This window comes from Ursus arctos, unplaced genomic scaffold (assembly GCF_023065955.2).
Source record: "Ursus arctos isolate Adak ecotype North America unplaced genomic scaffold, UrsArc2.0 scaffold_4, whole genome shotgun sequence".
Classification (NCBI taxonomy): domain Eukaryota; kingdom Metazoa; phylum Chordata; class Mammalia; order Carnivora; family Ursidae; genus Ursus; species Ursus arctos.
The window spans coordinates 49,156,884-49,170,483 of NW_026623056.1; the positions used below are offsets into that span (position 1 = coordinate 49,156,884).

Genomic DNA, 13,600 nt, shown 5'->3' on the forward strand with positions numbered 1-13,600 from the left:
GCTTCATTATTCGTGGGTATATTACCAACATTAATTTAGAGGAATATCAGAATGTATTACTCATAGACACTTTTCTACAGAATCTGTCCCCTGTCTTCCAATTGCTACTTATCAAATGTTATATTTTTTAAAACCTGACATGTTTACGGAATGAATCCTTATGGCAGCTTTATCTGTAATATAATCTCATAGGCGCAGTCCCAGGCACTCGCCGCCCACCCTTGCCTCCTAGACCTGTGCCGCCACGAAGAAAACCTTTACCACCGAATAATGTCACTGGCAAGCCAGGAAGTGCAGGTATGTCGGCCATGTGCCTTCTCCCTCCGTGGTGTTCACTTGCCTAGACAACCACAAGCCCTTCTTGGTGTGCTAGCAGGCGATAGACAAGTCCTTGGTGCATGGGACGTGTGCTTGTGTTGGCCCCCAGAACTGGACACCGTGAGCCCACTGGACGCTGGGCTTCTATCCTGATTCCGGGGGGGTGAGGTCCCAGAAGCCATCCCTGTGCATCTAGGCCAGTTCGCTTTTTAAATGTTGTGACACAGAAGCTCCCTCAGGCCTTTCGACAAGTGCCTTATTTTGGATGAGGCACTGTGCGTTGCCAGCCTGCCAGGGGTAATGGAAAATGTGATGTCCTGTTGTCTCTTTATCATGATGTCCTGAAATGAAATCCTGACATCTCATTGAGAGCTCCCCTGTTCACCAGCCGTCATGCTGGCCCCAGTATTGGGGTACTGCGGGAGAGCCTGAGGGCTAGAACATTAGCCGCTCCAGGCTGTGCGACAGGGCAGGAATATATTGTAGAAGTCAACAGAACAGATACTACATTAAGCATCTTTTTCCTTCTTCTCCAGCCATGATCCATGCCTGCCAGTTACTCTCCAGGTCAAGCCATTGCACCTCCTTGATAGCTTTCCTGTAAAACGCCTTCCATCTAATCCCGCCACTTCATACGTGGTTCACTGGCTCTGCCTTCGCCTGCTACCCCTGCTTTCGGCTCTTGACTTCCCTCTTGGCCACCAGGCTCGCACCCCGACCATTCATCCCCTTCTCATCTCGTCTTATGACTTCCTAGTGAAAATCTTGTCACCTAAAAACAATGTCCAAATCGACAGTATGGAAGGCCCTTCATGATCAGGCCTTTCCTGTCCTTCCACAGTCAGCTTTCACGGCACCTCAAAGTACTCTTGGCTCTCACACAGTCAAGTTAAATGCACCAAGTAGTTTCATGCTTCCCTGGCTTGGTTCTTCCTACAACCTCTGCCCAGAATATGGCTGTCATACCTACCTGCTGATTATTTCACTTCTTTATTGGCACAACCTCTGTGAAGACGTTCCTACCCTCCCCTCACCCACCCTTCATCTTTCTCCATAGACATTACTACTCTTTCTTACTTTCTCTGTGACCTTATCCAGTTCTTTCACAATTTCTGTAATGCTTCAATATATTTGGCTCACACATCTATTTCGATCAAAGACACAGGTTTTGTTTTCTCTCCAAGCCTGGCATATAGTGTAAGTGCTGAATAAATATTTATGGAATAAATAAAAGGGGAACTTGGCAGAGCTCCTATAAAGCCTGACTACTTTGGCTCTACGTTACAGGAATCATTTCATCGGGCCGAGTAACTTCTCCACCCCCAAGGGCCACACTCAGGCCTACTGAAGCCCCTTCAGAGAGAACAGAGACCGATGAAAAGCATCCAACAGCTCCTGCCTCAGGAGAAGATCTTGGTTAGTATGTCAGTCACTTCACACTGCATGCTTAGCCATGAAGTACCAAAAGATTTCAAGTTAGGGGGGAAAGAGTATCAGTTCTGGATTATCTGTTTTATTCAATTTTAGGATTAATAGGAGTCTTTTTACATTTTGAAATTATACTCATATTTAAAGCTTTGAGATAGAATATGGTCCTTCCCTTCATAGACAGAGAAGAAAGTACCCAAGATTTTTAGAGAAGTCTTCCTGAAAAGATCTAGATTACTCAGTGCTTCTCACTAAATCAGATGTCATTATTAGTCATACATATCTTGGGGTGCCTGGCTGGAGAGCATGCCACTCTTGATCTCAGGGTCATGAGTTCAAACCCCCCGTTGGGTGTGGAACCTAATTAAAAAATAAGTCATACGTATATTAATTTATTAATGAGTATTGCCTGCTTTAATCTTTAAATCATTATTTAGTATACTCAGAACACCTGCAGCAGGACACAATTAAAGGCCTTTTATTGTGGCTAGTATGTATAATTATAATAACAGAATAAGCAACTGACCAGGAGGCATATCAAGTATTTATAGTTTTTAATACTTTTTCATTTTATTGAGAAGGTTTTTTATATTTTGCTAAAATAATTTATTATCTTCTATTCTCAGGTAATATAACTGACTTTAGCTCAATTCCAACAAGAGAAACTGATCCTCTTGGGAAGCCCAGATTCAAAGGTATGTATGATTGGCTCCAAATCTCAATTTTAGCAAGGCTGTCTTTGGTGGAAATACCAATTAATAACTGCAGTAATAACTGCGAAATCTAAGTAGCATAGTCTAATAAGGATTTATTTCTCATGTGTTTCCAAGTCACCTGAGGGTCAGCTGATCTAGGTTGTGCTTGACTGGGTGGTTCTGCTTCTGGCAGCAGGTACAGCTGGGCCTCCTGTGGCTTGGGCTCAGCTGCGCTCCATGGTTTTTCATTCTGGTGCTCAGGATGAAGGACCAACAGTGACTTAGGACGAGCCATTTTAATGACAATACAAAGTCAAGAGTGGGGAGTTCAAAAACACAACAAGCTCTTCCTTGTTTTGTACCTGCCAATATCCATTGGCCAAAGAAAGACATAGCTGACCTCAGATAAAGATAGGGGAAGTGTGCTCCTTCCATGGGTATAGAGAATATTTCTGAACAGTGTCAAATCCACACAGTGAGAGAGCTATGATACAGAGTCCAGTATTTCCTTTTCGTAATATTTTTTTTTCTAAAGTGTAGAATTTGATAAATCTTGACATATGTACACACCCATGAACCCATCACAATCACAATCACACATGAACCACATCACAATCACATCAGGATAATAAATACATACCCCACCTCCAAAAGTGTCATCGTGTACTTTTACAATCCCTCCATCCCACTCCTCCCACCAAATCTCTAGTTCCTAGATAACCACAGATCTGCTTTACTATAAATATCTATGCATTTTGTGGATTTTTATGCACATGAAAAGATATAGTATGAACTTTTTTTGGTCTGGTTTCTTTCACTCAGCATAATTATTTTAAGACTCATTCATGTTACAACATGTATCAATAGTTCACTTCTTTTATTGCTGACTGGTATTCTAGTATATGGATATATAATTATTAAACCTATTTATGACATTTGGGTTTTTTCTAATTTTTTTTTTACATTACCAATGAAGCTGCTATGACCATTCATGTACAAGTGTTTATATAGACATATGCCTTCATTCCTTTTGGACAAATCCCTTTGGACAAATACAAGAGCAGTGGCTAGATCATATGAGTGTATATTTAACATTTTAAGAAACTACAAACTGTTTTCCACAGTAGTTGTACTTTCAGTCAGCCTTTCAGTCAGCAGTGACTGAGAGTTCTAGTTCCTCCACATCTTTGCTGACACTTAGTATGGTCAGTATTTTCCGTTTTAATCGTTGTAATAGGTGTGTAGTAGAATCGGATTGTGATTTTTCTTTGCATATCTCTAATGACTAAGGATGCTGAGCATCTATTCGCATCCTTATCAGACACCTGTTTTGGTGTGTCCAAATTTTTTGTCCATTTTTTTATGGTATTGCTTGTTTTCTTACTGTTGAGTTTGAGAATCCTTAAAGGTTGGTTGGTTGGGTGGTTGGTTGATTGATTTTAAAGAGAGAGACAGCGTGCACATGAGCAGGGGGAGGGGCAGAGGGAGAAGGAAAGAATCCTCAAGCAGACTCCCCACTGCATGCAGAGCCCCATGCAGAGCTTGATCCCTGGACCCCAAGATCATGACCTGAGTGGAAATCAAGACTAGGATGCTTAACTGACTGAGCCACCCAGGCTACCTGAGATTCTTTGTATTTTTTGGTAGAAGACCTTATTCAGGTATATGCTTTAATAAATATCTTCTCCCAGTGTGTGTCTTCTGTTTTTTAATTTTAATAAATCTCAGTTTATTAATTTGATTTTTTATATACACTATTTTGATATTGTATTTAAGAAATCATTGACCATTCAGAGGTCATAGAGACCTTTTCCATTTCCTTCTAGAAGTTTCTCTGCTGTTTCCTTCTAGAAGTTTTCTACTTTTATATTTAGGTCTATGATCCACATTGTGTCAAATTTTGTATATGATACAAAGTATGAAAAAAATCAGTTTCCCTATGGATGTAAAATTTTTCCAGCATCATTTGTTGAAAAAACTATTCTTTCCACTAAATTTCATTTGTACCTTTGTAAAAAATGAATTGTCCATATATACGTGTGGACCTGTTTTAGCTCTCTGTTCCATTGATCTATTTATGCCTTTACATCAATACCACCTGTTACTGTGTTATTGGTATTATATTGATGATTCTGGGTCCTCTGTATCTACATCTGAATTTTAGAATCAGCTTATCAATGTCTAAAAAATAGCCTGGTTATACTTTTATTAGAATTGTATTGAATCTATAGGTCAATTGGGAAAAACTGACAGCTATACAAGTTAAGTCTTCCTACCTATGAACAGTGGTATATTTTACCATTTATTTGGGTCTTCAGTTTCTCTCACCAAGGTTTTTTAGTTTTCAGTGTACAGAAAACCATAAAAATAGTATTTTTTATCTCAATTTCCAATTATTCATTGCCAATATATAGAAAAAATTTTGTACTTATGTCCTTCAACCTTGCAAAATTCAGTAACTTTTATGTAGATCCATTGGATTTTTTACATACAGAATCATGCCATCTGAGAGTAAAGTTTTACTTCTTTCTTTGTAATTTGGGTGCCTTTTTTCTTGCCTTATTGTACTAGCAGGAACCTCCAGTAAAATATTGAATAGATACAGTGAGGATGGATCTCCTTTTCTTATTCCTGATCTTATGGGAAAAACATTCAGATCTCACCTGAATGTATTAAGTATGATGTTACCTTGTAGGTTTTTCATAGATGCCCTTTATTGGGTTGAGAAAATTCCCTTCTATGTCTACTTTAGTTGTAACCGTTATCAGAAATGAGTGCTAGATTATGTCTAATGATTTTTCTGCCTTTATGAAGATGATTATGTTTTTATTAGTTTGTTAATATAATGAATTGTTTTTCAGTTTTTAGCTTTTCATTCCAGAGACAAATTCCACTAGGTCATAGGTATTTTCATTTTAATACGTTGTTGAATTTAAATTGGTAAAATTTTGTTTAGAATTATATTGAGTGAAGGATATTGGTCTGGAGTTTTCTTTTCTTTTTTTTTTTATAATGTCTAAGTCAAGTTTTAGTCTCAGAATAATGCTGAACTCTCCTCCTCAGTTTCCTGGAAGAGTTTAGAATTGGTATGGCTTCTTCCCTAAATGTTAGTAGAGAAGAAGAGTATTTTTTCTTCCCTAGTGAGTTTTGGTAATTTTTATCTTTCAATTTATTAGTCCATTTCATCCAAGATGTCAAATTTATTGACATAAAGTTGTTCTTAATATTCTCTTATTATTATAATATCTGTAGAATCTGTAGTAATGTCACCTCTCTCATTCCTGTTAATGATAATATGTGTCATTTTTCTCTTTTGCCTAATCAGTCTGGCTGTAAGTTTATTAATTTTTTTGATCTTCTGAAAAAATCAACTTTTCATTTCATTGATTTTGTCTATTTAACTCTGATTTTTATTATTTTTTCCTTCTGCTTAATGTGGTTTAATTTGCTCTTCTAATTCCTTAAGGTAAAATATGTGCTCATTGATTTGATTCCTCTCTTCTTGAATATGGCTTTTACTGCTACAAATTTTTCCCTAGATATTATTTAAGCAGCATCCAAAAATTTTTGATATGTTGTATATTCATTTTTACTCATTTCAGAATACTTTTAAATTTCCCTTTTGATTTGTTCTTTGACTCATTATTTAGATGTAATTTAATTTCTAAATATTTTAAGATTTTCTAGAGATTATTCTGTTACTGATTTGAATATAACTCCATTGTTATTACATACTCTGTCAGATACTTAAATCCTTTTAAACTTGAGATTTTTTTATGGCCCAGAATATGGTCTATCTTAGTGTATGTTCTGTGTGTACTTGAAAAGAATGTGTATTCTGCTATTTTTTTAAATATCAATTAACATAAATGTATTATTTGTTTCAGGGGTACAGGTCTGTGATTCATCAATCTTATATAATACCCAGTGCTCATTACAACACATACCCTCCCCAATGTCTGTCACCCTGTTACCCCATCCCTCCACCCTCCTCCCCTCCAGCAACCTTCAGTTTGTTTCCTAAGACCAGTGATGGGTAGTAAGGAGGGCACATATTGCATGGTGCACTGGGTGTTATACGCAACTAATGAATCATTGAACTTTACATTGGAAACCGGGGATGTACTGTATGGTGACTAACATAATATAATAAAAAAAAAAACATTAAAAAAAAAAGTCTTTTATGGTTTGTCTCCCTCTCTGGTTTCATCTTGTTTCATTTTTTCCTCTCTTCCCCTATGATCCTGTTTTGTTTCTTAAATTCCATATATGAGTGAGATCATATGATAATTGTCTTTCTTTGATTGACTTATTTCTTAGCCTAATATCCTCTGGTTCCATCCACGTCATTGCAAATGGCAAGATTTTCTTTCTTTCTTTCTTTCTTTCTTTCTTTCTTTCTTTCTTTCTTTCTTTCTTTCTTTCTTTCTTTCTTTCTTTCTTTCTTTCTTTCTTTCTTTCTTTCTTTCTTAATATTCTATTCGTAAGAGGAATGTTGTGTTTGTTTGCTAGGGCTGCCATAACAAAATGCCATAAACGTGGTGGTTTAAACAACAGAAATTTATTTTCTCATGGTTCTGGAAGTCAGAAGTCTGAAATCAAGCTATCATCAGATTTCAGTTCTTTTGTGGCCTCTTTCCTTGGATTGCAGATGGCCACCTTCTCACTCTGTCCTCATATGGCCTTTCCTGCGGGTGCACACATCCTTGGTGTCTCTTCCTCTTATTAAGGACACCAGTCACCGTGGATTAGAATCCCACCCTTACGACCTCATTTAACCTCATTTACAACTATAAAGACCCTAACTCCAAATAAAGTCGCATTGGGAGTTAGGGCCTCAACACAAGAATTTTAGGGAAACAATTTACATAACAAGTGTTCTATAAATGTCAATTAGGTCAAATTGGTTGGTTGTATTGTGCAATTCTTTTATTTTATTTTATTTTTTTTAAAGATTTTATTTATTTATTTGGCAGAGAGAGGGAGAGCCAGCGAGAGAGGGAACACAAGCAGGGGGAGTGGGAGAGGAAGAAGCAGGCTCACAGCGAAGGAGCCTGATGTGGGGCTCGATCCCATAACGCCAGGATCACGCCCTGAGCTGAAGGCAGACGCTTAACGACTGAGCCACCCAGGCGCCCCTGTGCAATTCTTTTATATATTCAGTGATTTTTTCTGTCTACCTGTTCTATCAATTAAAGACAGAAGAAATTGAAATCTCTGGCTATAATTGTGGATTTATTCCTACTTACATTTCTGTCAGCTTTTGCTATATGTATATTAAAGGTCTGTACTTAGATATAGACTTAAATTGCTTAGGATTCTAATAAACTGATGAATTGATCCTTTTTCATTATAAAATTATCTTTTCTGTTTATGGTCATACTATTTGCTCTGAAATCTAATTTGTTGATATTAGATATCCACTCAAGCTTTCTTTTGATAAGTGTTACCATGTATCTCTTCTTTTCATCCTTTTAGTTTTAATCTGTTAGTCTCTGTATATTTAAAGTGTACTTCTCATAGGCATCATATAGTTCTTGCTTTGTTATCCTATCTAATAATCTCTTCACTTTATTTTAGGTGTTTAGAACCTTATATTTAACATGACCAATGATATAATTAGGTTTAAATCTATCTCATCTTGCTATTTGTTTTCTATTTGTCCCCTCTATGCTTTGTTCCCTTTTCCCTCTTTTCCAGGCTGCCTTTAGATTTTTTTTTTTCTAGTTGAAGTATAGTTGACACACAGTCTTACATTAGTTTCAGGTGTGCCAACATAGTGATTCAACTTTTCTATACATTATGTTATGTTCACTACAAATGTAGTTACCATCTGTCACCATACAACATTATTACAATGCCATTGACTATATTCCCTATGCTGGACCTTTTATCCCCATGTTGTATTCATTCCCTAACAGGAGGCATGTATTTCCCACTCCCCTTCATCCATTTTGCCCATCCTCCCACCACCTCCCCTTTGACAACCATCAGTTTGTTTTCTGTATTTATGGATTTGTTTCTGCTTTTTGTTGGTTTGTTCATTTGTGTGGGGTTGTTTTGTTTTGTTTTTTTAGATTCTATATATAAGTGAAATCATACAGTACTTGTCTTTCTCAGTCTGACTTACTTCACTTAGCATAATACTCTCTAGGTCTATCTATGTTGTTGCAAATGGCAAGATCTCATTCTTTTTTATGGCTGAGGAATATTCCATTGTATATATGTACCATTTTTCTTTATCCATTCATTTATCAGTGGGCACTTGGGTCGTCTCCATATCTTAGCTATTGTAAATAATGCAGCAATAAACATAGGGTTGCCTATATCTTTTCAAATTAGTGCTTTCATTTTCCTTGGATAAATACATAGTAGTGGAATTACTGGATCATACAGTATTTCTGTTTTTAATTTTTTGAGGAAACTCCATACTGTTTTCCACAGCAGCTCACAAATTTACATTCCTACCAGTAGGGCACAAGGGTTTTCTCCACATTCTCTACAACACTTATTTCTTGTTTTTTTGACTCTAGCTATTCTGACAGGTGTAAGGTGATAGCTAACTGTAGGTTAGATTTGCATTTCCCTGATGATTAGCGTTGCTGAGTATCTTTTCATGTGTCTGTTGGCCATTTCAATGACTTCCCTTGGAAAAATGTCCATTCAGGTCTTGTCTCCATTTTTTTTTTTTTTAAGATTTTATTTTTTTATTGGACAGAGAGAGACACAGTGAGAGAGGGAACACCAGCAGGGGGAGTGGGAGAGGGAGAAGCAGGCTTCCCTCCAGGCAGGGAGCCCAATGCGAGGCTCCATCCCAGGACCCTGGGATCATGACCTGAGCCAAAGGCAGACGCTTAATGACTGAGCCACCCAGGTGCCCCTCTTGTGTCCATTTTTTAATTGGAGTATTTGTGGGTTTTGATGTCGAGTTGTATAAAGTCTTTATATATTTTGGATATTAAACCCTTATCAGATATACCATTTGCAAGTATCTTCTCCCATTTCAGTAGGTTGCCTTTTTGTTTTGTTGATAATTTCTTTGTGCAAAAGGTTTTTACTTTGATGTAGTCCTGATTGTTTTTGTTTTTGTTTAACTTGTCTGAGGAGACATGTCTAGAAAAATGTTGCTAAGGCTGATGTCAAAGAAATTATTGCCTGTTTTCTTCTAGGAGTTTTACGGTTTTTATGGTTTCAGATCTCACATTTAGGTCTTTAATCCACTTTGAGTTTATTTTTGTGTATGGTGTAAGCAAGTGGTCTAGTTTCATTCTTTTGCAAGTAGCTGTCTAGTTTGCCCAGCACCATTTATTGAAGAGACTGTCTTCCCTATTGTGTATTCTCGCCTCCTTTGTCATAGACTAATTGAAATGTAGGTGTGGATTTATTTCTGGAGACTGAGTATTATTATGATTCTTTTTTCTCTCTTTAGTTGTCTTACTAACTGTAACTCTTTATTTTGTTATTCTAGTGGTTGCTTTGGGGTTTATAGTATGCATCTTTAACTTACCTACCTTATCTTAACTTTATCTACCTTCCAGTGATACTCTGCAACTTCACAAATAGTGCAAGAACCTTCTGTTCTTATGTTAGTTATGCTTATGTTAGTACAGCAAGTTTTCTCTTCTCCTGGCCTATCGTTGTTATACATTTTACTTTTACGTGTTAATACATCACACTAAATTGTTACTTTTTATGTTTAAATAGTAAATTATCTTTTAGAAGGAATTAATAATAAAATGCTGTGCATATTTACCTATATAGTTACTATTTTCAGCACTCTTTGTCCCTTTGTGTGGATCCATATTTCCATCTGACATCATTCTCCTTCTGCCTGAACGTCCTTTAACCGTTCTTGTAGTGTGGGTCTGCTAGTTCCGAATTCTGTCAGCTTTTGTATGTCTAAAAGGTATTTCACTTAAAAAAATTTTTTCACTAGTTATAAAATCCTAGATGATAAGGGTTTTGTTCCCCCCAGGATTTAAAGATGTTGCTCCACTACCTTCTCACTCACATTCTTTACAATGAGAGATCTGCCATAGTCCTTACCTGTGCTGTTCTATATACGATGCGTCTTTCCTTTTCTGCCTCCTTTAAAAGGTTTTCTCCTTATCATTGGTTTTGAGAAACTTAATTATATTGGTGTAGTTTCCTCATGTTTATTTTGCTTAGGTTTCTTTGAGCTTTTTGTATCTGTGGGTTTAGAGATTTATCAGATTTTGAAATTTTTTTTAATTATTTTAACTTTTTTTATAATATTTTTTTATCATATTATGTTAGTCACCATACAGTACATCCCTGGTTTTTGATGTAAAGTTTGATGATTCCTTAGTTGCATATAACACCCAGTGCACCATGCAATACGTGCCCTCCTTACTACCCATCACCAGTCTATCCCATTCCCCCATCCCCCTCCCCTCTGAAGCCCTCAGTTTGTTTCTCAGAGTCCATAGTCTCTCATGCTTCATTCCCCCTTCTGATTATCCCCCCCTTTCTTTATCCCTTTCTTCCCCTACCGATCTTCCTAGTTCTTATTTTCCATAGATGATAGAAACCAGATTTGGAAATTTTTTGACTGTTATTTCTTCAAATATTTTTTCTGCCTCTTCTCTATTGAGATACTAAAATTATGTGTATATTATACTTCCTGAAGTTGTCCCACAACTCACTGATGCTCTTTTCATTATTTTTAATTCTTTTTTTCTCTCCAGTTATATTTTGGGTCGTTTTTATTGCTATGTCTTCAAGTTCGCTATCTTTTTTTCCAATATCGTATCTGTACTACCAACATCCTGTGTGTTTTGCATCTTATGCATTTTATTTTTCACCTCTAGAAATTTTATTTGGGTCTTTTTTATATCTTTCAATTTTTTGACCATGTGGATTATAATGATAACTGTTTTACTGTCCTTGCCTGGTGACTAACATCCATGCAAGTTCTAGATTTGATTTCAAATGATTTGTTTTTCTCCTCATTATGGGTAATATTTTCCTGTTATCTCATCATGTTGCTGGATGTTTTTTATTATAAAATATTCTTGAATTTTGATGGCTGTAGTTAAATTACTTGAAATCACTTTACCCTTTTGAGTCTGGCTTTTAAGATTTGTTAGGTGAGACCAGAACTTGTTTAATGTAGGGCTAATTATTCCCCACTACTAAGGCAACACCTTCTTGAGTACAGTGGAAATCTGCCCCATCAATTATGCAGTTTAAAACATGCTCAGGGGGACAAATTACTTTTGGATATTAGCATAAGTTAAACCTATTTAGAAAAGTAAACCATCTACAACATCCATATCAGGTATCCCAGAGACAGGAATTCTAGATTTTCACAAGTTTGAACAACCCACATCACTGCTTTCATCTATCTGCTTATAATGTGAGACCAAATGTCCTCAAACAGAGAAATATATATGAGTCTACCTCCACCTTCTCTACAAGCTCAAACAAGGCTAAATGTCAGTGTCCTCTCTCTCTTAGGTCCTCATGTGCGATACATCCAAAAACCTGACAACAGGCCCTGCTCCATCACTGATTCTGTCAAACGGTTCCCCAAAGAGGATGCCGCTGAGGGAAATGCCACCAGCCCACCGCAGAACCCACCCACCAACCTCACTGTGGTCACTGTGGAAGGGTGTCCCTCATTTGTCATCCTGGACTGGGATAAGCCACTAAATGATACTGTCACTGGTAAGATCATGGCATGAGGACTGGTAATCTGATGGGAATCATTGATATGTGAATGTGGTACCTGGGTCAAACTGTGTCCTATGAGGTATATCTTAAGGGTCGTAAGTCCTAGCAGAGTTGTATTGCCAAAAGTGTCATATGATGGGAAAACATCATCCGTGTCCTGGTGATGGGCTTCCTGTTAATTTAACAGATCTCTTTAGGTTGCATCCCTTCCATTTCCTCTCAGAACTCTTTTTCACAGTATAAAGGTAGATCTGATCTTTCCATTATCAAGAAAATTACAGATAACATAGGAGAAGTTGGCAGTGCTGATGATATTTAAACCAGTTTTCATTTCACCAACCCAATTTCTAGATTGATCTAGAGGTTTCCCGTGGGCTAAAAGTTCTTCAATTATTTTAGGAGAATTTTTTTTTAGAATTCTAATCCTAGTCAATTTTCTGCTCACCTCAGGAAACTTTAATTCTCTATCACTCACCTAATCCCTCTAAAAATGACTGTGAAAAATAAAATTCACTCTTTGAATTTATTATATGGGAATTTATTCCTTCATAGTGAACAGGTTAGTCAAACTAGAGAGGAGGAAGAAAAGACTAAGAGGCTGAATCAGCTAGAGGAATACAGCAAATAGTGGGATATTATACAAAGCCGCTGCTGTCCATGTCCTGCCATGCCTGGGATGAGTAGATGGGGTTTGGAGGGGTCCACTGAGAGGCTGTCAGGATGGATAGGGGTTACACAAGGGAAGTAGGGAGTGTGAGATTCAGCATCTGACAAAAAAAAAAAAAAATTTTTTTCCTGTGAATAAAGGAGAAAGCAGCAGTTACTTCTCCTCAGACAAAACTGTTTGGTCTGGGCAACTTCTGCTATAAACAGCCTATTTTTGCTTGGCTGGCTTTTTTTTTTAAGCCATATTTTGTGAATTTCATTTTTCATGCAGACCTTGCCTTTGTTTTAAGAAAGAACCAGTCATTGCTCATATTTCCTGGGGATTTGCCTAGTCCTGCTTCTTTACTTGGGACTATGCCAGTAGGTCCTACCATCCCAATATCTAAAATACAATCTCTAAGCATTGATTATCTACATCGATTAAAAGCCCAAAACTCCCAATTCATATAAACTGTGCTAATAAGGAGGAGTTCTCATGACGGGCTGAGGCTTAGTTATCATAAAACCCAATGATCTATAAACTTTCATTAGCCTTAAAGTTGAGGGACATCAAGTTGGAATTGGTTAATATATCTAATAATCTAATACATATTCCCTTTGGTGTCTCAATATCTGATTTAACTTTTTAAAGGCAAAAGGATATTCCTTTCCGGTTCATCATGTAACTTTTTTTAATTGTAGAAACTTGTAATCTCCAAAAATAACGAGTATAGTTTATCCATCTAACCAATTACATTTATAACATTGTTACAAAATGTTAATGGGCTGCTTAAGATCTTTGACAAGATACTGGACTT

General features: G+C 36.9%; 1 protein-coding gene across 50 annotated transcripts in view; it reads left to right on the forward strand.

Moving 5' to 3' along the window:
- ABI3BP (ABI family member 3 binding protein) overlaps nucleotides 1–13,600 on the forward strand; it is a 235,006-nt gene that overhangs the window by 194,611 nt on the left and 26,795 nt on the right. For all 50 annotated transcript variants that reach the window (XM_026492204.4, XM_044381625.3, XM_026492194.4 and 47 more), the window contains 4 exons: nucleotides 193–297; nucleotides 1,606–1,734; nucleotides 2,373–2,441; nucleotides 11,922–12,131. In XM_026492204.4, the coding sequence (XP_026347989.1) occupies nucleotides 193–297; nucleotides 1,606–1,734; nucleotides 2,373–2,441; nucleotides 11,922–12,131 (513 nt within the window). The remainder of the gene's footprint in view (nucleotides 1–192; nucleotides 298–1,605; nucleotides 1,735–2,372; nucleotides 2,442–11,921; nucleotides 12,132–13,600) is intronic.